This window comes from Puma concolor, chromosome D1 (assembly GCF_028749965.1).
Source record: "Puma concolor isolate L17-30 chromosome D1, mPumCon1.1.hap2, whole genome shotgun sequence".
Lineage (NCBI taxonomy): Eukaryota > Metazoa > Chordata > Mammalia > Carnivora > Felidae > Puma > Puma concolor.
The window spans coordinates 61,322,933-61,349,663 of record NC_141676.1 but is presented as its reverse complement, the minus strand read 5'-3'; the positions used below and the strand labels follow the sequence as shown (position 1 = coordinate 61,349,663).

At 39.5% G+C, this 26,731-nt stretch overlaps 1 protein-coding gene across 4 annotated transcripts in view; it reads left to right on the top strand.

The window, feature by feature from the left end:
- The window catches only part of PAK1 (p21 (RAC1) activated kinase 1), a 158,033-nt gene extending 138,903 nt beyond the window's left edge, over nt 1-19,130 (top strand). For all 4 annotated transcript variants that reach the window (XM_086678391.1, XM_086678389.1, XM_086678390.1 and 1 more), the window contains exons 10-15: nt 360-472; nt 3,777-3,894; nt 10,258-10,357; nt 12,418-12,614; nt 16,179-16,316; nt 17,801-19,130. In XM_086678391.1, coding sequence (XP_086534517.1) covers nt 360-472; nt 3,777-3,894; nt 10,258-10,357; nt 12,418-12,614; nt 16,179-16,316; nt 17,801-17,887 — 753 coding nt within the window. In that variant the 3' untranslated portion in view covers nt 17,888-19,130. The remainder of the gene's footprint in view (nt 1-359; nt 473-3,776; nt 3,895-10,257; nt 10,358-12,417; nt 12,615-16,178; nt 16,317-17,800) is intronic.
- The last annotated feature ends 7,601 nt before the right edge of the window (nt 19,131-26,731 follow it).

Here is a 26,731-nt window from a genome sequence, read left to right as displayed (position 1 = left end):
GTTCATGAGGTCGAGTCCCGTGTTGGGCTGTATGCTGGCAGCATGGAGCCTGCTTGGGATTCTTGTTCTTCCTCTCTCTCTGCTCCTCCCCCACTTGCGTGTGTTCTCTCTCTCTCTCTCTCTCAAAATAAATAAATAAATAGCCATTAAAAAAATAAAAATTTTAATTTCTAACAAGTTGCCAAATGATGTTGATGCTGCTGGTCCAGGAACTTCACATTGAATACACGGGTTTATGTGAATTCTGCAAGGGCTAAGACTGATTCGTCTCTGTCTCCTTAGTGTTTAAATTCTGGTACTAAGTAGTCACTCAGGAAATGTTGAGTGACTGGTTGCTCATTGAATGTACTCTGTTTCAGGTGGCCATTAAGCAGATGAACCTTCAGCAGCAGCCGAAGAAAGAGCTGATTATTAATGAGATCCTGGTCATGAGGGAAAACAAGAACCCAAATATTGTCAACTACTTGGACAGGTATGAAGTAATAGGTCTTGTCAGAGAGATCAGCCTGGGACTGATGGGTGGTGGAACTATTAGTGGAGAAGGCATCACCAGCACTCTAAACTGCCTTCATTTAAGAATCTTCTGTGATGCTTGGCTGTCTGCCTCTGACCTTGTATACTGCTGGACACCTCTGATTGCTGCACAGTCTTTCTGGGTTAGATGAACCCTACCACCCTGTAGCTTCTGACACCTGGTCCCAGAACCATTTGTTCTGCCTCACAGAGGCCCTTCAGCCCATCTGCCAGAATCAGCCATGTAAGTCTTTAAATCATTTCACATTCCAGATCTTTCCTTATCCTGCTCACCCTCCTGAATAAGTTCTAGTTTATCTTACTTATTCTCTCAAAATTTGACAGTCTGTAGTTTCATTTGAGATTGACCAATATGGAAAGAATAAGACTTCTCTTGTTCTAAATTCAACATGATTTCATTCACTGTTTTATTTTTAGGAAGCCTGTTTCATTGTTGACCCCTAGTTAGTCTGTAGTCAATTTAAATGTCTGATCCCTTTTTTTTTTTTTTTAAATGGGAGCTTGCCTTAAACTGGTAATGTAGAACTTTTTAGGAACCTTCATTAAATCCCATTTTGATTATGTCAGCCCATTATTCCAGCTCATCAGAATTCTGTTCTTAAACATAATAATAGTGGTTATAGCTAACATTTGTGTTATGCTTTACTTTGCACCAAGTACTTTCATGAACATGTCTAATTGTGAAATAGGGTTTACTACCTGTATTTTACTGAGAAGAAACTGAGGTTCATAGAAGTTAATAACTTGTCCAAGACCAGTAAGACAGTAAGTAGCAAATGAGGGTTTTGGATTTGAATATTCCTAGCACCAACATCCATACCCTTTCCATCATATCATGTTCTTTTCTCCTATATGTGAAAAAAGAAAGTGAGCTTCTTGCCTAGGTTTCAGAGACATCACAGGTCGAGGTGCTATTGGACTAAGTCTTGGACTGTAACTTTTTTTAATATTTATGTTGCATTGTCAGCTATATTTCATTTCTGCCAGGTTCTGCCAGATTTCTTCTTTTGCATCTAAAACATTGGTAGGCTTCAGTTTCTTTAAAGAAGAAAAGAGTTGGACTTTGACCTTTCCAATGCATAATGTTGATAACTATAGCAAATAAAGCCTTCTTCCTTTTTGAGGAATGATTGTCTTTCCATGATGTGGATCATCACTGGCTTTGAAAAATCCTCTGAAAGTTATTATTCACCTTCCCATCTCTTTGAAGAACTTATTATATAGAGAGTATAGCTTGGACAAACTCCTGAAGGCTATAAGGGTACCAGATTTTGGCTTAGGATGAGGAAAAATGAAAGCTTCCCAATAAAAGTATGTCCTGTCTCATTAAAAAGTTAGTGTCTTATCACTGGAGGTATCTAAGCGATAAAATGCATGACCATGTTATTGAAGGAATTTGTGTCCTGGGAATAAGATAAGAAAATTTATAAATTTGTTTATCAATTGTGCCTTTGCTGGTGTTTCCAGAGGCTTGTGCAGTGAAACCAGAAGTAAGTAAGGTTCAATCCCCGCCTTCAAATAAAAAAATACCCAGGAGCTCCTGTGGGAGGACAGAGGAGGGTGCCCTTACCCTGAGCAGTAAGTGAAGGTATTGCAGTTGAGCATCTGATTCTTGTGAGTTGTCCCAGGGGAGAGCTCCATCCGATTTGTTCTTCTCCAAATGTGTGATGCTCTGAGGCTTTACCTTGGAGATGTGATTTTTGATGGTACCTTGGCATACAGTGTAACCACAGAGTTTTTGGGACAACCTGTATCTGTTTGTGCATTGTCTTAGCTTTACACAGCAAAGCCCAGGTATGTCATGTCAGGCCCAGGTAAAGAGGCTCTCTTTTCCAGTGTCCAGAGATGGTCTCTTGAACCCTCATATTTCTTCCTCCCAATCAGTCCAAGCTGACAGATGTCTCCTTGATGTGCTGGATGAGAGGGCATAATGTGCATTCTTTGTCAGGGAAGAAATAGGCTCATGCCAGTGGAGAGTTTTTTACCCAGTCCTAAATTATCTTTTAGTCCAAGTCCCCATCATCTTCTCTCTCAAAAGAGATTCAAGTTGAAGAACATCTTAATCTGTCATATATTCTTCCTGGAAACTAAAAAAAAACAAAACAAAAAACTACAAGACTTTGAGTTACAAAGAATATAGAAGCTATGTAGAGAGTACTAGATTCAGAATCAAGAGAATAGGATTCAAATCCTATTCTCAGCCCTTGCTGAAGGCTTTTTTTTTTTTTTAACAGTCTCTCTGTCTGCCCAGAAGTAGTCCCAATATCAGGGTGACAATAAGATGACATACCACACAGCTCAAGCCAGTCCAATATAGCTTCTTTGTCTAAAGCTAGCAGAAAAGTCTGTAGGGCTCTAGGCTAGTCTTTTTATTTGTTTCATTCTGCACCTAAAAAGACTGACCAGACAGGCTAAGTGATCTTTTTATTTATCACATAATAGGGCTGAATGATCCAATCCCTGAGTGATAGTATTGGTCGTAACTCAGGTCTCAATAATCTCTGCAGGGATACAGCACTAAATGGCAGCGCTTGGCTTACCAGAAGAGGCTTTGGCTCTGCAGGCTTTGTTGAATTCATTTCATTTTTAGAATCATGTAAAGTGGAGATCATTGCCAACATAATATGTGTATGATACTTTATAGCTTTTAAATGGCTTTCATAGCCATTATTTCATTTAATATTTACAATCAATTACCTTTTATTTTGCTCATTGATTTAGTCAGGAAACATTGGCATCTACTGTGTTAGACTCTGGGGAAAGAGTCTTGAACAAGACCCAGTACTTGGTCTCATGGATCTCAGATTTAGAACTCTCAAGGAGGTTTTGTGACTTGCTCTAATGCTGGTGACATGGATTCCAAATCCCATCTTTGTCAAATGTTTGGTTGCTCTCTGCCTTGATGCTTCTAGATGTGTGGAAATGATGCCTAATTTTGAGAAGCATTGCTTTGTATTGTGATGAAATGTAATTTTATTATATCTTCAACCTAATAATCTTAGTTCTACTCTTTTGGGCTTCACAGAATAATCTGCTTTGTTTCCTCCAGGAGAATCCACAAGGGATATCAAGTTAGTGTTTCTATTCCCCAGATTTTGCTTTTCCCCGGAAAAAAGAACCCTAGACTTTTCCAGAGCTAATGGAGATACAGGTTCACTCTGTGTATATGCTGAGCCTTTGAAACCCATTGCTATGGCTCAGTGTGCTCTGTTCCTTCTTACCCCTTTTCTATACTCCTACAGTTACCTCGTGGGAGATGAGCTGTGGGTTGTCATGGAATACTTGGCTGGAGGCTCTTTGACAGATGTGGTAACAGAAACTTGCATGGATGAAGGCCAGATCGCAGCTGTCTGCCGTGAGGTAAGGCCAATGGCCAACCAGCCTCGAGCAGGAAGTGGTCTTCGTATCAGTGTCTATCAGTTTTTTACTTGATGGGATTTCTGCCTGGGCACTGAAGGTGGAAGAAATTTGCTGGACTCTCCCATTATTCTTTTGTTTAGCTGTTTTGAATTTTCTATCACTATGATCTATTATTTAAAGATAACTTTATTCTGATTATAAAAGTATATACCCATTGTAGAAAAATTAGAAATTACATATATATATATGTAAAGTCACTCAATTTCAACCTTAAAGGTGACTGCTATAAATACTTTGTAGTATTTTTCTCTTTTACATGGATATATATTTTAATCATATTTTTATTCTACTTTCCTGTTCTCTTTGTGTGCTGCGAAGGAAATAAAACAGATTAAGAAGGTAGTGACGGAGGAGGTACTATTTTAGACAGAGTAGTCAGGGATGGTTTTGCCATAGATTTGAATAAAGATCTGAATATACGAAAAAGCAAGCCACACAAGAATCTGGGGTAAAATACTTCCAGGCAAAAGAAATGGAAAATGAAACTTAAATAGGTATTCTCTTTTCTCCTCATTGCTATTAAATGTCAAAGGTCTGTAATATGCTGGTGTAAGAGGAGAAAAAAAAAAACTTCACAAAGTTTCTGTGAGAAGCAATATCCTCAGGGAGAGCCCCATGTTTTTAAAGCTTTTATTTAAGCTCAGTCGGTTGAGTGTCTGACTTTGGCTCAGGTCATGATCTCGCAGTCTATGAGTTCAAGCCCCGCGTCGGGCTCTGTGCTGACAGCCCAGAGCCTGGAGTCTGCTTCAGATTCTGTGTCCCTCTCTCACTCTGCTGTTCACCTGCTCCTGCTCTGTCTGTCTGTCTCTCTCTCTCTGTCTCTCTTAAGAATAAATAAGACATTAAAAAAATTAAGTTTAAATTCCAGTCAGTTAACATACAATGTAATGTTAGCTTCAGGTGTACAATATAGTGATTCAGCACTTCCATATATTACCCATTGCTCATCACAAGTGCAGTCCTTAATCCCCATCCCCTCTTTAACCCACCCCTCCTCCCCACCTCCCCTGTGGTAACCATCAGTTTGTTCTCTATAGTTAAGGGTCTTTTTCTTGGTTTGCCTCTCTCTCTCTCTCTCTCTTTTTTTTTCCCTTTTCTGGTTTGTTTTGTTTCTTAAATTCCACATATGAGTGAAATCACATGGTATTTGTCTTTCTCTGACTTATTTCACTTAGCATAATACTGTCTAGCTCAATCCATATCATTGCACATGGCAAGATTTCATTCTTTTTTATGTCTAAGTAATATTCCATTATATATATATGTATATATATATATATATATATATATATATATATATACACCACAACTTCTCTTTACATTCATCAGTTGATGAATACTTGGACTGTTTCCATAATTTGGCTATTGTAGATAATGCTGCTATAAACATCAGGGTGTGTGTATCCTTCTGAATTAGTATTTTTATATTTTGGGGGGGTAAATACCTAGTAGTACAATTGCTAGATCGTAGGGTAGTGCTATTTTTAACTTTTTGAGGAACCTCCATACTGTTTTCCAGAGTTGCTGCACCAGTTTACATTCCCTCCAACTGTGTAAGAGGGTTCCCCTTTCTCCACATCCTCACCAACACCTGTTGTTTCTTGTGTTGCTGATTTTAGCCATTCTGCAGATAGGTGTGAAATGATATCTCATTGTTTTGACTTGTATTTCCCTGATGATAAGTGATATTGAACATCTTTTCATGTGTCTATTGGCCATCTGTATGTCTTCTTTGGAAAAATATCTATTCATGTCTTTTGCCTTTGTTTTAATTGGATTATTTATTTTTTGGATATTGAGTTTTACAAGTCTTTTATATATTTTGGATATTACCCCTTTATCAGATAATGTCATTTGCAAATATCTTCTCCAATTCCATAGGTTGCCTTTTACTTTTGTTGATTGTTTCCTTTGCTGTGCAGAAGTTTTTATCTTGATGAAGTCCCAATAGTTTATTTTTGCTTTTGTTTCCCTTGCCTCAGGAGACATATCTAAAAAGAAGTTGCAATGGCCAGATGTCAAAGAGGTTACTACCTGTGTTCTCCTCTAGGATTTTTATGGTTTCATGTCTCACATTTAGGTCTTTAATCAATTTTGATTTTATTTTTTATCTGTGGTATAAGAAAGTGGTCCAGTTTAATTCTTTTGGATGTTTCTGTCCAGTTTTCTCAACACCATTTTTTGAAGAGACTATCTTTTTCCTGTTGGATATACTTTCAGTTTTGTTGAACATTAATTGACTATATAGTTTTGGGTTCATTTCTATTTGGGAACATTTTCTATTCTGTTCCATGACCTATGTGTCAGTTTTTGTGCCAGTACCATCCTGTTTTGATTACTACAGGTTTGTAATATAACTTGAAGTCTGGAATTGTGATGCCTCCAGCTTTGTTTTTTTCTTTTTCAAGATTGCTTTGGTTATTTGGGGTCTTTTGTGGTTCCATGCAAATTTTCAGATTTTTTGTTATAGCTCTGCGAAAAATGTTTTTGGTATTTTGATACAGATTGCATTAAATGTGTAGATTGCTTTGGGTAGTATAGACATTTTAACAATATTTGTGATTCCAGTTCATGAGCATGGAATGTCTTTCCATTTCTTTGCTTCATCTTGAATTTCTTTCATCAGTGTTTTAGAGTTTTCAGAGTACAGGTCTTTCACTTCTTTGGTTAGGTTTATTCCTTGGTATCTTATTGGTTTTGGTACAGTTGTAAATGGGATTGATTCCTTGATTTCTCTTTTTGTTTCTTCATTATTTGTATATAGAAATGCAACAGATTTCTGGATGTTGATTTTGTATCCTGTGACTATTGAGTTTGTATTATCACTTCTAGCAATTTTGGTGGGGTGGGGGTCTTTAGTGTTTTCTATATAGAGTAGCATGTCATCTGCATAGAGTAAACATTTGACTTCTTCCTTGCCAATTTGGATGCCCTTAATTTCTTTTTATCGTCTGACTCTTGTGGATAGCCATATTTTTATTAGAGGAAGAAGATGAAGGAAATATTCAGAGAAGTTGAGGATATTGGATGTTTTGCTGATAAGAGACTGGAACTTTACAGTAGCCCAATAATAGAAAAGTTTCAGAATTAGGGAAAAGTAGATTAGGTGATTAGAAGATGAGATTCAGAGTATTATGGGATTAAGTTCAATATTATGATTGGGGTTTGATGATGTAAGATCTGGAAGCATTCAGATGGAAAAATGTAGTTGTATATTTAATCAATATTAGGAAAAGTGAAGTCACGTGAAATCAATTTCATCCTAGAAAATATGATCACCCTGCATCCTGGGATCTGGAACACACACATGTAGGTTAATGGAATTAACATAGACCTGGGATTCTTAGGAGCTATGGCTTCTTTTCTTTGCTGCACTGCTAATACAGTGTTTCTCAACTTTTTTTAATTATTATTATCTCTCCCTGAGGGAGCCTTTTAAGACATTTTTTCCTAATCCCATTCCCCCCCATGAAATATTAATACCATAGATATACTGCATATCTGTTTATGTATTGTGGCCCTTTGGGAAGCCACAAACCACTGTAATATCTAAAATATTTTTCACTTACCCCAGGAGCTAACTTGCACTGATTGAGGATACATGGATATGTGTGCTTAGGGAAATCAATTTGCTTCAGTTTATATATCTTTAAAATGGGAATTCACCCTGTATATACGTTAGGGGCGCCATATGGATCAAAAAGCACTTAAAAATTTTTTTAATGTTGCATAAATAGGTGACATTACTATTATCTTTAAGTTCTAAGAGATCATCCCTCTTTTAAAAAATAGTTTTATTGAGATATAATTCACATACCATATAATTCATCCATTAAAAAGTATATAATTTAATGATATTTAGCTTATTGAGTTACACAACCATCACCATAATCAATTTTAAAATATTTTCATCACGCCTCCCCCCCAAAAAAACTCCTTACCCATTCATTAGTAGGCACTGCCCCACCACCCCATTTCTTGACCCCTCCCCCCCAACACTATGCAACCACTAATCTATTTTCTGTCTCTATAGATTTACTTGTTCTGGACATTTAATATAAATGGAAATGGCTTCTTTTCCCTAGTATAATATTTTGAAAGTTCATCCATGTTATAATGTACATTAGTACTTCATTCTTTTTATTAACAAATAAGATTCCATTTATTTATCATTCATCAATCAATGGACATTTGGGTCATTTCCACTTTTTGGCTATTATGAATAATAACATATGTACTTGTACAAATTTTTGGTTGGATGTCTGTTTTCATTTCTCTTGGGTATAAGCCTAGGAGTGGAACTTCTGGTCATATAGCAACTCGGTGTACTTGCTTAAGAAATGGCCAAACTGGGGGCGCCTGGGTGGCGCAGTCGGTTAAGCGTCCGACTTCAGCCAGATCACGATCTCGCGGTCCGTGAGTTCGAGCCCCGCGTCAGGCTCTGGGCTGATGGCTCAGAGCCTGGAGCCTGTTTCCATTTCTGTGTCTCCCTCTCTCTCTGCCCCTCCCCCGTTCATGCTCTGTCTCTCTCTGTCCCAAAAATAAATAAACGTTGAAAAAAAAAATTAAAAAAAAAAAGAAATGGCCAAACTGTTTTCCAAAGTGGCTGTATTTTTTGATATTCCTACAAACAATGTATGAGGGTTCTAATTTCTCAAAGTTATTTTTTTATCATAATTTTTGACATCCAGAAATCAGGGTCTCCAGCCTCCTAAGGAAAGCAACTCTTACTTTTTTAGGCAAAACCTGCTTCTGAATATTGGTTTGTTCTTAATTTAGCCATTGGTATGTTCTTAGAAAGTGAAGTATTAATTTGAAAACATTGAAGTAGTATTTTCCAGTTGGTTTGCATCTCTAGTATTTTTCAGTTGGTAGAAGCTTCTAAAATGTTAGCTTTTTGTTATGGACTTAAACTAGTAGATTTAGTAGCAAACCTGAGGTTATTTTTTCTTATCCCCACATTTTACAGATGGGAAAACAGTAGCCTGGAGAGAGTAAGTGATTTGTTTAGAATGTTAGTATCGTTAGTCAGGAAGTGGCAGCACCAGGCATTTTCATTGTTCCATTAGCCTCTGTGTTATTCACTCTGCCTGCTAATTATAGATGTTTTCCAAGAGTCTTTTCTTGCTTTTGTCTTCTATAACATTTGCCAGTTGCAGCCATAACTATAACTTGAAAAAAAAATCACCTGGTCACAAATGACTCAAATATTTATCTCAAGTCCATATCTCCATATATAACTTAAGACTCATATGTTCAGTTGTCTACTGAATATTTGTCTGCAAATGCTTATACGTATATAAAATTTAACATACCCAAAACAGTACAAATTATCTCCTTGCCAATAATAAGAGTTTTCTAACTTCACTGTTGCTTGTTCTTTAAAATAAGTTTCTTTTTTTTTTAATGTTTATTTATTTATTTTGAGAAAGAGAGAGAATGTGAACGAGGGAGGGGAAGAGAGATGGGGGGAGAGACTATCCCAAGCAGGCTCCGTGCTGTTAGCACAGAGCCAGCACGGGGCTGGATCCCATGAAACGTAAGATCGTGACCTGAGCTGAAATCAAGAGTTGGACATTTAACCAGCTGAGCCACTCAGGTGCCCCCTAACTTCACTGTTTCTAATATCACTTTCATATGTCTCAGATATGACTCTCTTTGTCACTTTCCTCCGGTTTTATCGTTATAAAATCATTTCCATTCTTCCTCAGTAGTTTTTCTTGGGCCTCAGCTTCTTTGTTAAGGATCTAATGTTTGATAAAAAAACAAAAAACAAAAAAACTCCAAAATGGATTGGAGGGACTTTTGTACCTAAAAACTATTGGGGTGCCTGGGTGGCTCTGTCAGTTGAGTGTCTGACTTCAGCTCAGGTCATAATCTCATGGTTCATGGGTTTGAGCCCTGGGTCAGGCTCTCTGCTGAGCCCACTTCGGATCCCATGTCTCTCCCTCTCTCTCTGCCCCTCCCCCACTCACACGTATGTGCTCTCGCTTTCTCTCTCTCTCAAAATAAATAAACATTAAAAAAAGGAAACTATTGTAAGGTGTACTATAATTACAATAAGATATGGTAAGGCATATTATAAGAAAGGCATAAAGCAGGACCAAATTAGAAGAGTGCTTAGCCAGGAGACAGGAGATTAGGCTGTAGACCTGCCTCCACCACAGATTGGGAGCAAGTTCTGTTTACTCACTGGGCCCCCACTTTCTTGGTCATAAAATGAGGAGGTTGGATTAGTTGATTTTCTATAAGTTTTCATATTATAAGTCCTTTTTTTCTCCCTCTGCTCATCGACTTCAATAGTGCCTGCAGGCTTTGGAGTTTCTGCATTCGAACCAGGTCATTCACAGAGACATCAAGAGTGACAATATCCTGTTGGGAATGGATGGTTCTGTCAAGCTAAGTGAGTAGGAATGAAGATACTTCTCTTCCTGATGGGACCCTGTCTCCTGGGGGAGGGTAATCATATAATAGTAGCTACAAGACTGAGCAAGGGGTCTTCGCTTACAGGCATATGTTGGAGATATTGACGGTCAGTTCCAGACCATTGCAGTAAAACGAATATTGCAGTAAAGCAAGTCAAATGAATTTTTTGGTTTCCCAGTGCATATAAAAGTTATGTTTACACTACACTGAAGTCGATTAAGTGTGTAATAGCATTATGTCCAAAAAAACGATGTACATATCTTAATTAAAAAATACTTTCTTGCTAAAAATTGCTAACCATTATCTGAACTTTCAGTGAGTTGTAATCTTTGTTTTTGTGAAGAGTCTTGCTTCGATGTTGATGGCTGTGCACTGATCAGGGTGGTGGTTGGTGAAGGCTGGGGTGGCTGTGGCAGTTTCTTAAAATAAGACAATAATGAAGTTTGCTGCATTGACTGATTCTCTTCCACTTCATGAACAACTTCTCTGTAGCATGCAATGCTGTTTGATAGCATTTTACCCACAGTAGATCAGCTTTCATAATGGGAGTCAGTCCCCTCAAACCCTGCTACTGCCTTATCAACTAAATTTATGTAATATTTTAAATCCTTTGTGTCATTTCAACGATCTTCATGGCATCTTCACCAGGAGTAGATTCCATGTCAAGAAGTACTTTTCTTTGCCCATCAATGAGAAGCCACTCCTTGCCTGTTCAAGTTTTATCATGAGATTGCACTAATTCAGTTACATCATCAGGCTGTACTTGTAATTCTAGTTCTCTTGCTATTTCTACCACATCTGCAGTCAGAACATAGACATTTATCGATTTAAATAAGTTCACCATCTTATATGGGTGCAGTTCGTGATGCCCCAACACAATTACAGTAGTAACATCAAAGATCACTGGTCATAGACCACCATAACAGATGTAATTATAATGAAAAAGTTAGAAATATTATGAGAATTACCAAAATATAACACAGAGACATGAAGTGAGTAAATGCTGTTGGAAAAATGGCACCGATAGACTTGCTCATCACAGAATTGCTACAAACCTTCAATTTGTAAAAATCTGTGATGTGCAATAAAGTGAAGTGCAATAAAATGAGGTATGTCTCTGTTTCCTGGGATATGCAAGCTCTTTATAGTACTCAGCACTATGCAGGATGTCATTTCTTTTTTCCCCCATCCATTTATATGTTTAGCCAAAAGAAATTTACTGAATGCCAAGTGTGTGCTATGTCCAGTGATGGGCACCAAGGATACTTTTGCTTGTCTTCAAGTAGCTCTCAGTCTAGTAGTGGAGAAATTAGTGTAGTTTCTTTGATTCATTCATTCAGCACACTTTTATCAAATATCTATTATACCTAGGCCCTCTGGGAATAAAAAAATGAGTGGGAAGACATAGCCTTTTCTATCAAAGGCCTCAATTTAAATAAACATTTAATTGCAATACAATAAGAATGAACTATAAGCAGAACATTTTGTTCGAAAGTGTGAGGATCAGTAGCCCAGACAGACAGCTGTGTTACAGATGGGCAACTTATGGGAAGATTGTTAGCAGTCTTTGTCCAGGGGCACAGGGTGAGAAATTAATAAAAGCAGGGCCATTCCTACTTGTAGGTGATTAGGGCTTAAGTCTGGGACTCATTCCCAGAAAATAAAACAAGGACCTAGACTGCCAGATTCTGGGACATGGGTGTGGATTTCAAGAAGAAAGCAGAATTGGGGCAAGTAATCAAGGCCAAAACGGGCACCTTTGGCTCTAATGCCTAGTTCTTCTAGTTTGAGGAGGGGTAGGAGGCCAGAGATGATATTTCTTTTGTTTGTCTTGTTTCTTTTCAATGTCAGACAGAGGACAGGCTAAGAGCTGGATGTGAAGGTGGCAGTCATGTGATTCCAGGTCTGGAGAGAGAAGGGATTGCCGTGGCTGGGAGCTAGGCAGAGCTTGACAGCTAGGGATAGGCACATAGTCAATACTTATGGAAGGTGTACCCTAAATATACGTGCATTCTTTCTTTTCTTTTCTTTTTCTAGCTGACTTTGGATTCTGTGCCCAGATCACCCCAGAGCAGAGCAAACGGAGCACCATGGTGGGAACCCCATACTGGATGGCACCAGAGGTTGTGACACGGAAAGCCTATGGGCCCAAGGTTGACATCTGGTCCCTGGGCATCATGGCCATTGAAATGATTGAAGGGGAGCCCCCATACCTCAATGAAAATCCTCTCAGAGTGAGTGTTACTAGTCCCATTTCAAGATGTTTGGGCTATTGTCTTTAGTCCCAGGAAATGAGACTCAGGCTATTCCCTACAGTTTTCAACCTGGATCTGTCTCTTCTAGATAAAACTAGGCACTATTGGATTTAAAGAAAAGAGATATTCACAGTCACTCATTTATTCAACAATTATTTGAGTTCCTGCCATGTAAAAGAAACTGTTCTAATGGCAATGAAGAAATTAATAAATAGTAACAGAGGGTAAGTGCTATGAAATAAAGCTGAGTAAAGGGCTTATGAGAGTGATGGGGAAAGAGGGAGAAATGTACTATTTTATTTAGAGTAGAGAAGGAAGTCCTGCCTTATAAGTTATTTGAGCAGAAACCTGAAGAAAGGAGCAAGCCATGCAATTAATCTGATGCAAGAGTTTCCCAGGTATCAAGTATATAAACGACTTGATTTGAGAACACACTTGTATCCAGGAAAAAACCAAAGAGGGCAGTGTTCCTAAGTGAGTGAGTGGGGAGGAGAATAGTAGACAAGGTCAGAGAACTAGGAGGGGACCAAATCAGACCTTGTAACCATCTTGAGAACTTGGCTTTTATTCTGTAAGAGATTGGAAGCCATTGAAGGATTTTGAGGTGAGGAGTAGTATGATGTAATTTATGTTATGAATTAACCATTTTGGCTGCTTTCATGGAAAGCAGAGTCTGAAATACTGTTATAATCATTCAGGTAAGAGTGGTAGCTTGGACTATGTTGGTGGCATGAAGAGTGGTTAGACTCAGGAAATATCTTGAACATACAGCTGACAAGGTGAATTAGATATCAGAGAAAGAGGAATCAATAATGCCTATGAGATTTTGGGCCTTAATTGCTGAAAAAGTTCAGTTGCCATTTACTGGGAAGGTCGAAGAGCAGGTAAAATTGGATAATAGAGTTTGTTTTTAATGTGTTAATTTGAAATGTTTATTAGACATCCAAGTAGAGATGTCGCACAGAGTTGGGCATAGGAGTCTGGAGTTTAATGGTGAGAGGTCAGAGCTATAAATACAAATTTATCAGGAAGTAGTATATAGTTGGTTTATTTAAAGCATTGGAACGAAATGATTGATGCGATCACTCACCTAGGGAGTAAGGTTTGAGTACTGAGCCCTGGGTACTCTCATGTTTACAGTTTGGAGGAACTAGCAAAGTAGACCAAGGAATGGCCTTTCTAGAACTGAGAGAAGTGTGTTCCGGAGGCCAAGAGAACAAAGTGTTTGGAGAAGAACTGTGTTCTTTGGAGAAGGACATTGGCTGTGTCAAATGTCACTGATTGTATGAGATAAAGTTGAGAAATACACATTATATTTGCCAATGTGGAGGTTAGTGATGAGCTTGACAGTCAGTGGAGTGATGGTAATGAAATGATAGCCTAATTAGAGTAAATCCACCAGAATGGGAGAAGTTGATGAGATGGCATGTGAAAGCAATTGTTGTTGTTGTTTAAGGAGTTTTGCTCTTAAGAGAAAAAAGAAATGGAGCAGGAACTAGAAGTAGAGTTGAGGGAGGGTTTAGTTTAGGTGTTTTTTTTTTTAAAGATATTATTACATCATGTTTGTGTGGGGATAGCAATAATATAGTGCAAAGGAGGAAAGTGGTCATGTCCAAGAGAGAAGTGACATCTGTAGGAGTGATGTCCTTAAGTTGATGAGAGGGGTTGGATCAAGTATTGAAGTAAAGAGTATTAGATTAGAGTATGGACAGTTTATCCATTGCAATAAGAGAGGGAAGGCAGAGTATATGAATACAGATGTATGTTGGTAATTTTGGTCATGGGCAAATAGGAGAATTATTCTTTTCTTTTTTTTTTTTATTTATTTATTTATTTTTTTTTTATTTTTTTTTTATTTATATATGAAATTTATTGTCAAATTGGTTTCCATACAACACCCAGTGCTCATCCCAAAAGGTGCCCTCCTCAATACCCATCACCCACCCTCTCCTCCCTCCCACCCCCCATCAACCCTTAGTTTGTTCTCAGTTCTCAACAGTCTCTTATGCTTTGGCTCTCTCCCACTCTAACCTCTTTTTTTTTTTTTTTTTTTTCCTTCCCCTCCCCCATGGGTTCCTGTTAAGTTTCTCAGGATCCACATAAGAGTGAAACCATATGGTATCTGTCTTTCTCTGTATGGCTTATTTCACTTAGCATCACACTCTCCAGTTCCATCCACGTTGCTACAAAAGGCCATATTTCATTTTTTCTCATTGCCACGTAGTATTCCATTGTGTATATAAACCACAATTTCTTTATCCATTCATCAGTTGATGGACATTTAGGCTCTTTCCATAATTTGGCTATTGTTGAGAGTGCTGCTATGAACATTGGGGTACAAGTGCCCCTATGCATCAGTACTCCTGTGTCCCTTGGATAAATTCCTAGCAGTGCTATTGCTGGGTCATAGGGTAGGTCTATTTTTAATTTTCTGAGGAACCTCCACACTGCTTTCCAGAGCGGCTGCACCAATTTGCATTAGGAGAATTATTCTGATTGCTTTTATTTTCTTATTTTTCCCAACCTCCCCTCCAGTGCAGGAATTCTCTGTGCGTTTTTGGTAGGTGGTCCTCCACTCTTAACTGGATACCTCTTGGGTAGCTCTGATTATTGGAAAGTGCTTCAGTGTACCAAACTGAAACTGCCTGAAGGTCCCAGCTTTGGTCTCTGAATCCACATACTACTCATCTTCCCCCATCTTCCAGTAGCCTTGAAAATGATGACTGGTAGGGTGTGATGGAAATAAGACTGCGATTAGAATCAGAGAACAGAAGCTCATATGATTAAGTTGATACTTGGCATATCCCTTTATGTTTCTGGACCTTATTTGTGAAATGGGGATGATTCTTGCCTAGCCCATTATCCAGATTTATTATTGTGGTCATTAAATGAGGTAGTGTTTGTGTAAATACTTTGTGAATTAAAGTGCTCAGTGCTTGAAAAGGACTGTTTTGTTTTGTTTTGTTTTGTCTTGTTTTTTTAACTTATCCCATAAGATGCTCCATGTTAGGGGAACTGGGAGGCAACAGGGAAACAGATTGTTGCTTCACAGACATTTCCTTTTTATATTCCTCTCTGTTAGAAGAAATCAGTTCTTAGATGACTCAGGTGCCAAGGCATCAGGAATAATTTCCTCCAGCAAATGGGCAGGTGTTTAATTCTTCAGGCTAAATGAATAATAAGCCCCTTAGTTCTATAATCAAGAATAATAATAAAGCCATGGGTCTGGAACACACTTCATAAGTTTATAAAGTGCTTTCCAATATACTATCTTGTTTTATATTTACAGACATATGATATAGATCTAGATAGGCACTATTATCATCCCTGTTTTTACAGATGAGGAATTTGGAAACTCACTGACTTGCACATGATCACATGGCCTTTAAATGTTAAATAAGATCCTTAGGTCATATTCTTTCCAGTCTCTGGAAAGCCAACCATATGGTCTATGGCAGCCGACCATATTTCTAGAGGGCAAGTGTGGGGACTAGGAGAGAACCCCAGCTGGAGCCTACGGTGATTCTTCATTTGTATTGCCAGGCCTTGTACCTCATTGCCACCAATGGGACCCCGGAGCTTCAGAACCCAGAGAAGCTATCAGCTTTTTTCCGGGACTTTCTGAACCGCTGTCTTGAGATGGATGTGGAGAAGAGAGGTTCAGCTAAAGAGCTGCTGCAGGTAACTGTCCCTAAGCAGAGAAGCTCCAAATTCAAGGGATCACTAAACCAAGTCTTTTTTGCTTCATTTTTGCACGTGAGGCACTACTAGGCCTCTCTCCTACAACTTACCTACACTCAACTTCTATTCCTACTTCCCTAACCTCTTTCATCCCTGGGCCTTTGCTCAAGCTATTCCCTGAGGCTGTTCCTCAATCTGTTAAAACTACACATAGGCTTAGCTTAAAAATCTGCTTACTGAGCTCCTGTTGAATTTTGTCTGTATTATCACCATAGTTGAGTCTTACCTAATATAAAATGGAATCATACAATATGAAAACTTGTGCCTGGCTTCTTTCACTCATCATAGTGTCTATGGGATTCATCCTGTTGTCAGCGTATCAATTATTCATTCTTTTCTTTATTTATTTTATTATATTTTTAATGTTTACTTCTGAGACAGAGAGAGACATAGCATGAGTGGGGGAGGGGCAGAGAGAGAGGGAGATGCAGAATCTGAAGCAGGCTCCAGGCTCTGAGCTGTCAGCACAGAGCTCGACACGGGGCTTGAACTCACAAACCGTGAGATCATGACCTGAGCTGAAGTCAGTCGCTCAACGGACTGAGCCACCCAGGTGCCCCAATTATTCATTCTTTTGAATTGCTGTGTAATTTTCTGTATAGTATTATATAAATATCACATTCATTCTTTCATTCTCTTGGACATTTGGGTTCTTTTTAGTTATGACTATTTTTTAAATATTTATTTAAAATATTCTTTTTAAAAAATATATATTATATATATGTATATATTTTATTTAAATTCAAATTAGTTAACATGTAGTGTAATAATGAGTTCAGGAATAGAATTTAGTGATTCATCACTTATATATAATACCCACTGCTCCTCCCAACAAGTGCCCTTCTTAATGTCCATCACCCATTTAGCCCATCCCCACACCCAACACTCCGCCAGCCACCCTCAGTTTGTTCTCTGTATTTAAGAGTCTCTTTTGGTTGTACCCGTTCTGTTTTTATCTTATTTTTGCTTCTCTTCCTCTCTGTTCATCTGTTTTGTTTACTAAATTCCACATATGAGTGAAATCATATGATATTTGTCTTTGTCTGACTTATTTTGCTATTAATATACTCTAGTTCCATCCACGTTGTTGCAAATGGCCAGTTATGACTATTGTAAGTAAAGTGACTATGAACATTCTTGTGTGTGTCTTTTGGTGGATACACAAACTCTTTTCTGTTGGAAATATACCTGTGAGTGGAAATGCTGGGATATAGCAGAGATGTGTGTTTGAGTGGTAGGTAGATACTGTCAGTTTTCTAAAATGGTTTGTTACCTTTTAAAGATGTTCTTCAACTCGGGGATGACCTGAAGCTTTCCAGACAGAGCCTTGTGCAAACATGGATAGCCTTATTAACATATTATAATGGTTACTGAGGAAGAATGGTAAATAGTCATGTGTCTTTTGCTCTTTTTTTCCTTTCTAGCATCAGTTCCTGAAGATTGCCAAGCCCCTTTCCAGCCTCACTCCACTGATTGCTGCAGCAAAGGAGGCAACCAAGAACAATCACTAAAACCACGCTTGCCCCAGCCTCATTGTGCCAAGACTTCTGTGAAATAAATGCTCATTTTAGAAATTCAAGCCCCTGATGCCCTCTCTTCCTTGCCTTGCTCCTCCCATTTCCTGGTCTAGCGCTCTCATGTCTTTGATCCCTGAGCACTATGTGTCCAGCATTGAAGAGAACCGCAACTGACTAATGAGATGATGTCCATTTCTAAATAAGGAGTTTCCTCCCAATTCATGGATGTGAGGGTGGTTTACCATCAAGGGCTTCTTTGAATAAACCCATGGACTCCTTTTCCCATCCCCTCCATCTCTCACCTGCCAGTCAGTTCTTGACTCTATAATTTTTGGCTTTGTAACATTATCAATTTGTAATCAGTTGAGACTTCTTTAGTGCTTGCTTTTCTTTGACTGAACTGCCCAAACACCTGTTGTACTTGAAAATTGGAACTGCTGGAGGAATGCCATGAGGGTTGATAATCTGCCAGGGATGTGAAATGGCTCATCTTCCTGGACCATGGCTTTGGCGCAGCTGATCCTGATATGGGAGAGAGAGCTACCATGTTTTCTCTTTGTGTATGCTTCTAGCAGCTATTTGGGAGGATCTTCACCCAGTAGTGTTCCCTGTGCTATTTCTTGTGAAATGGTCTTGGCTATGTAGCAGCTTTTGATTCCCTACATCCCCTAGGCTGCTGCCCCAATTCTGTCCTTGTTTAGAACATTGAGAGGTTTCCCAAGGCACATGCTGGGTGAGAACAGTGTGAGAAGTCAGGGGAAAAAATGTAGCTGCTTTTAGAACAAAGTCAGGTATCAGCACCTGTCCTGCTGTACCTATGTGTTGTTTTGAGAACTCAGCTTCTTTTTCCATCTGGAATAAGGAGCTGAAAGATTAACTTAGATCTTCTGATGGCCTGAATCTTTGGGTCAGAGGGAAGGACCTCGAAATGTGAAACTACATGTTAGTTTTGGATGGATTTGGCAACCTGATAAGATACTCTGCCGGCTGTGAAGGGACCCTGTTTTTACAATGCATGGCCAAGCTCTCTGCAAATGGAAATGCTTGCACTGGGTGTTGGGGATGTTTGCTACCTCCTGCTATCTTTGTGGTTTTGGTCCTCCCACTATGATAGGACCCCTGGCCAGCATTGTGGCTTGTCATGTCAGTCCCATTGGCTACCTTGTCATGCTCTGAGGTACCACTGCCTCTGTAGCACAAGTTTTATTTCCTTCAATAAAAGGAGATGAAAATATTCCACTTGGAGTATGCCTTCCTTCTTTGCCCTTTTCCTTTCTTTTCTAATTTTTTATTTTTATTATTTTATTCTATTTTTTAAAATATGAAATTTATTGTCAAGTTGGTTTCCATACGACACCCAGTGCTCATCTAATTTTTTATTTTAAAATAATTTCAAACTTGTAAGAAAACTTAAAATATATATTATAAAATATATATATATTTTTCTCTTTGAACCATCTGAGATTAAGTTACCTTTACCACCATGTACTTCAATGTGTATTCATTCCTCTTAACACTTTTTTTTTAAATATAAATTAAGAGAACTGTTTATATATTACAAGGTATTCACTCAGACAGTTGTGGAAACTGAGAAGTCCCATGACCCACATCTGCAAGTTGGAGGCCCATGAAGGCTGGGGTGTAGTTCACAGGCCTGAGGGCCAGAGAGCCAGTGGTGTAGATTCCAAAGTCTGACACGCAAGAACCAGGAGCACCCAGGGCAGGAGAAGATTGGTGTCCCAGCTCAACAGTCAGGCAGAGAGCAACCCACTCCACCTTTTTGTTCTATTCAGACCTTCAGCTAATTTGACGATGCCCACCCAAGCAGGGTCATCAGCTTTACCCTGTCCACCAAGTCATATGCTAATCCCTTCTGGAAATACCCTTACAGACACACCCAGAAGTAATGTTTAACCAGACACTGGGCATCCCATGGCCCAGTGAAATTGACACAGAAAGTTTATCATCACACACTCATCCCCACCTCCAGGTGGAGGAACTCCCGTGGGGACTAAGTGAGCTGACAGCTTTTATAGTGCTATGTGGTATGACTTTTAGACCAAGGGGTCAAAAGTGAAGAGTGGAATAAGTCAGAGAAAGACAGATAGCATATGTTTTCATCGTATGTGGAATTTGAGAAACTTAACAGAAGACCATGGGGGAAGGGAAGGGGAAAAAAACAGTTTCAAACAGAGAGAAGCCAACCATAAGAGACTCTTAAATACAGAGAACAAACTGAGGGTTGAAGGGAGGGGAGGGAAAAATGGGTGATGGGCATTGAAGAGGGCACTTGTTGGGATGAGCACTGGGTGTTGCATGTAAGTGATGAATCATGGGAATCTAGTCCTGAAACAAAGAGCACACTACACACTGTATGCTAGCTAACTTGACAATAAATTATATTTAGAATTAAAAAAAAAATGTAAAAAAAAAAAATGAAAAAGTTGGTGATCCCCAATGTTGTCTTATGGGAAAAAAAAAAAGTACAAAGGTACTGGAGGTCCTACATGCAGTTACTGAGCGTACAAGTACAGTGGCATTGCTTATGTGTGACATAGAATGCTAGGTGATGGTACAGCCCATCAGAAGACAGGAGTGTTATTTATACCTTCCACTTTGAGCTTGCAGTGGTAAACTGGTTAGTCTGATGAAGCCTGAGGAGTTGTTAGCTGATTGCCCCTCTGGAATCTTAGAATCTTGGGATTGTCTGATAGTTGGGTGTTAAAACAGAAGTATTGCCTGTCCTGCAAACTTTCCAACACTCTATTTAAGCAGTATAGGCATGACTGTTTACTACTGGGATATCTAAACATCCACTCAGATAATAGAACATTCTTCATACCCAGACAGCTTAACAGCATATTTCCATGCCTTTTATTGCCTGCAGAATGTGGAGGCAAGAGAACTCTGAAACTCTCTAGTCATAGACAATTGCTGCTTATTTAATTCTCCATGGATACCATAAGCATCTATCTTGTGTGTTAGTTTTCAATTGCTACATAACAAATTACCACAAATGTGGCTCAGTACAACACAAATTATCTCAGTTTCTATAGGTCAAATGTTTGAGCACAGCATGGCTTGATATTTTGCTCAGAGTCTCATTAAGCTGGAATCAAGGTATTGGCCAGGGCTGTAGTTCATCCAGAACTTGAAGTCCTCTTCTAGGCTCACTAGTTGTTGGCAGAATTCATTTCCTTGTAGTTGTAGGACTGAAGTCCTCATTTTCTTTCGAGCTGTCAGCCAAGGACAACTCTCAGCTCCTAGAGGCTGCCTACCGTTTTTTGCCCCACGGCCCCCATAGACAATTCACAAAACAAATATTTGCTTTATTCCAGATTAGCCAGAGCACATTTCTCCGACTTTCACTTCGGCAACCAGCCAGAGAAAACTCTGCTTTTAAAGGGCTCATGTGATTAGGTCAGGCTTATTTAGATAATCACCCTGTCTTAAGGTCAGCTAATTTCAGAAATTAATTACATCTGCAAAACCCTTCACGACAGTACCTAGATTCCTGTTTGATTGGAGAAACTAGAAGTTATGTACACCAAAGGCTGGGAATCTTGGGGGGCTTAGTCCATTCGGGCTGCTATAACAAAATGCCATACACCGGGTAGCTTATAAACAACAAATTTATTTCTCATAGTTCTCGAGGCTGAGATGTCCAATATCATGGTGTCAGCATGTTTGGATCCTTGTGAAGGCCCACTTCCAGGTTGCAGACTGCTAACTTCTTGCTGTGTCCTCATATGGCAGGAGAGACTAGGGAGCTCTATGGGGTCTCTTTTCTAAAAGCACTAATCCCATTCATGAGGGCCCCCCACCCATGACCTAAGTACCTCCAAAGCCCCCACCTCTTCATACCATCATTTTGAGCATTAGGATTTCAACAAAAGAATTGGAAGGGATACATTCAGACCATAGCAGGGGCATCTTAGAATTTCTTTTTTAATTTTTTAAATGTTTATTTATTTGAGGCACCTGAGTGGCTCAGTCGGTTAAACATCCGATTTTGGCTCAGGTCATGATCTCACAGTTTGTGGGTTCGGGCCCCACGTCAGGCTCTGTGCTGACAGCTGAGAGCCTGGAGCCTGCTTCAGATTCTGTGTCTCCCTCTCTCTGCCCCTCCCCTGTTCTCTCTCTCTCTCTCGCTCTCTCAAAAATAAACATTAAAAAAATTTTAAAAAGGTTTGTTTATTTATTTGAGAAAGAGCACAAGCAGGCTCTGCACTGTCAGTGCAAAGCCCGATGCTGGGCTTGAATTCATGAACTGGGAAATCATGACCTGAGCCAAAATCAAGAGTTGGATGCTTAACTGACTGAGCCATCCAGTCACCCTGGGTCATCTTAGAATTCTGCCCAGCATATCCTGGAAGGGTCTATCTGCTCTCCGCCATCTGTTAAGGACACAGGAATTAGGGGAAGGGGAAATAACTGGAGTAGTATAACTATAGTGCAGGGACCTGAACCCAGGTATTCCTTTCCATACCTCTGTACACTATATCAAGAGTAGGCAGGGGTGCCTGGGTGGCTCAGTTGGTTAAGCATCTGACTGGCTCAGGTCATGATCTTGTGGTTCACGAGTTCAAGCCCCACATTGGGCTCTGTGCTGACAGCTCAGAGCCTGGAGCCTGCTTCAGATTCTATGTCTCCCTCTCTCTCTGCCCCTCCCCCTGCTCATGCTCTGTTTGTCTGTCTTTCTCTCAAAAATAAATAAACATTAAAAAAAATTAAAAAGACTAGGCAAACACCAACTTAAAGGCACTACTAGAGCCATGAGGCTGGCTGGGTGGTGACCAACTCAACTGAGGTCACACTAATATGTTTATCCTGCATTTGATGTTATTGTATACCTGCCATGTGGACACTGTGCAAGGTGTCCTCACCTGTAGGTATAAGTAAATGCAGTCTAACTACTGTGGAACCATTGAAGAAGGAGATTGGTGGTGATGGGACTACTCCTGGGTCCTGTTAAGGTTATGGTGCTGGGCCAGATGTTATAGATATTTTCAGAAGAAGCCTAGTGCCAGAAATAAGGGACTACCTGAAACCATGGGAGACATTTGGAGGAAGTATATCCTATCTTATACTTGGATCCCTTCAAGAGAATCATCACCCAGGCTATTGCATTCTTCTAGGCATCTCTTATTGACAATTGGCTCCTTTGCGAATCTCTCATAATGCTGGATCAGTCATCAGTTACTGGATGTAGCAAGGGTGACTTGGAAGCACTCCAGTGTTTTCTAACATTTACCTGCTGCGTGTTTCCTATCCTACTCTACTGAATCATACTACCCACCACCAGCCTATGAAACTGTCAGTAATGGACTCTTGGGTTCCATGTCTGGCTCTTCCTCTACTTCCTGGGATGACATAGGATTCTTGGTCATTGGAAAAGGCTTGGGAGTAGTTCCATAGGCTTTGGTTAGGCTTTATTAAAGCACTGTAACTATGAATATTGGTCTTAACTGCACACAATGTGAGCTTGCGTGTACACACACACACACACAACTCTGGACTGGATAATATGTTCCACCTAGGCTGTTTTCCTCTGTGGTTAAATGGCCTTCACCTGTTTGCCTCCAGTAATCATGACCTATAACCCTGAGGTGATAATCCAACTATTTAATGTTTTCTGGGATTCTCAGGTCCCCCATTGCCACCACCTGGCCTAAATGTAAAGGAGAAGACTTCCCAGTGGGTAGTGAGGAGAAAGGACTAGGAGACATCATAGTCTTATTCCTGAGTAGAGATATATGAAGCTGATAGAAAATCTACCAGTTATGCTAGGCTAAATAGCTAATGAGATCACTCTAGCCATCCAGCAGATTAGCCTGGACTCCTTAGCCAGAGTGGTTTTATTTTCATTTATTATTGTTGTGATTTTAACCAAAATGGATTTAGGCCACAAAACTGATCTTCATAATCTGACAGCAGCTGTCTCTGCCCTAATCAATAATTCCTATTATTTATAGATCACAATTAGTGGCAAGTAGAATTATCAATATTCTGCATATGGGAAAAGGCAGTATGGTTATTTAGTGCATCCCAAACGGGTACCTCTTTTTCTTGTCTGAGTCTGAGCTCCCTCAGCCCCTGGTTTAAGGAACAGCTATTTATGGCTTTCCATATTCCAGTGATTTTCAAAGTGTGGTTCCTACACAAGCAACATTAGCATCACTTGAGAACTCTCAGAAATGCAAGTTCTCAGGGTCCTTCATGGATATGCAATCTGCAGATAAGTCTTCCAGGTGATTCTGAAACAGCTGAAGTTTGAGAACCATTCTCCAAGGTTTCCTACAAACTGTAATGGTATGTATTACTGATGGAATGGGGTATGATGTATAGAGGCCACCTAGAGATTAGAGGTGAAGAACTACAATGGTTGAGAAATAAGCGTTAACTTGCCCAATATTCTCTTCTGGGTGGCCTCCTGGGAAAGGAGTTGGCCTTTGAGCTCCACAGAAACTATCTACAGCCAAATGCTTAGAAAAATCAGTTCTACTAGAATGCTGATCGGGCCACTTGTCTGCCATACCAAAACATGGTCTTTTGCCCCTAGTCTTGACAGCCTCTTCTGTGTATGTTTGATATATATATGTGTGTGAACGAAGTGGTGGGATAGGGCTAGAAGCCATTGTTCTGCCATGTCATGCTGCTATTGGATCACAACCCTCATCCAGCCAGCCATTCTGTGGCTTCTCAGACCTCTAGCTTTGTGAAGAAACAACCTTCCTCATTGGTAGTGATGAGGAAGGGAGTTGTGTAGGAGATACTACATAGTCATATTCATGCAAGGATCAGGGTCTCATTTCTATATGCTGACTCTAAATGGAATGAGCCATAAGGGACTTCCAAACCTGCTGCTGCTCCTATATTCGTTGGTTTCCTCCAATAAATACTATTCCAAAGGCCTGGTATGTGTCCTGTGTGGTCATTTGGCTTTGCTCCATGTTATTCAACTGTGTGAATATGTTGACATTATTTATTCATTCTTCTGCTGATGAGTATTTGGGTTATTTGCTGTTTGGGGTGATCAGAAGCAATGCTGCTATGAACATGATCGTATATTTATCCTAGTGCTCACAAGAACAAATTTATCTACTAGATATCCTAGGTGTGGAATTATTAGATCATGGGGCATATATATCTTCAACTTTTTAAGATAATACCTACAAGTTTTCCAAAGGGATTGTACCAACTGACATCCCCCACTATTGTGGGAGTTCGTACACATTACTCAACCTTGCTCGCGTTGCTTGATCGATCCTTGCTAACATTTACTATTTACTATTTACTTGCTAATATGCTACTATTTACTATTACATTTACTATTGTCAGACTACTTCATTGTAACCAATCTGTGTGTGTAGTGTAGTATTTCATTGTGCTTTTGCTTTTTAAAAAATAATTTTTTAATGTTTATTTTTGAGAGACAGAGAGAGACACAAAGAGAGAGACAGAGCACGAGTTGGGAGAGAGGGCAGAGAGAAAGGAAGACATGGAATCTGAAGCAGGCTCCAGGATCCAAGCTGTCAGTACAGAGCCCAACGCAGGGCTCGAACCCATGAACCTGAGCTGAAGTCGTTCGCTTAATAGACTGAGTCACCCAGGTGCCCCTCATTGTGCTTTTACTCTTTTGTGAAGTCTTTTTTCAAATCTTTTCCTCATTATTTTCTTTTTTGTCATCTTTTAAATATTTTTTGTTGAAATTCCTTGTGTATGCTGGCTAATTATTCTTTCTCATTTTTGTGTTATAAAATCTTTTTTTGATTGCCTTTTTAAAATGAAACTTCTGGGGTACTCAAATGTATTAGTTGGTTAAGTGTCTGACTCTTGATTTTGGCTCAGGTCATGATCTCACGGTTGTGAGAGCCCAGTCCCACATCAGGCTCCATGCTGGGCATGGAGTCTGGTTAAGATTCCCTCTCTCCCGGGGCACCTGGATGGCTCAGTCGGTTGGGTGTCCAACTTTGGCTCAGGTCTTGATCTCATGGTTTGTGAGTTCAAGCCCTGTGTAGGGCTCTGCACTGACAGAGTCTGCTTTGGATTCTATGTCTTCCTCTCTCTGCCCCTCCCCATTCATGCTCTGTATCTCTCTCCTTCAGATATAAATAAACATTAAAAACATGTTTTTAAAATAAAAAGAAAGATTCTCTCCCTCGTCCTCTGCCCCTCCTCCACTCACACTCTCGCTTTCTCAAAAAAAATTTTTTTAAATTAAAATTAAACTTCCTGGGGCACCTGGGTGGCTCAGTCGATTGAGCATCCGACTTCGGTTCAGGTCATGATCTCGTGGTCTGTGAGTTCCAGCCCCACGTTGGGCTCTGTGCTGACAGCTCAGAGCCTGGAGCCTGCTTCAGATTCTGTGTCTCCCTCTCTCTCTGCCCCTCTCCCGCTCATGCTCTGTCTCTCTCTCTCTGTCAAAAATAAATAAACATTAAAAAAGATTAAAAAAATAAAAAAAATAAAATTGAACTTCCTATTTTGAGATAATTGTAGCTACACATGCAGTGTTGGAAATCATAGAGAGATATCCCACATACTCTTTACCCAGTTTCCTCCAATGGTACCACCTTGCAAAACGATAGTGCACTATCCCAACCAGAGTATTGACATTGATAGAGTGAAGATATGGAACATTTCCATCCTCACAAGGATTCTTCTTTTTTACAGCCACACCTACTTCCCCCTGCTCCCATGTCTTCTTTATGATAATTTCCTTCTTTCTGCTGGCTTTGGGTTTATTTTGCCCTTCTTCTAGGTTATCAAAGTGGGAGCTTAGATTATTGATTTGAGACTTCCTTTTTTCTAATTTATGTATTTGGTGCTATAAAT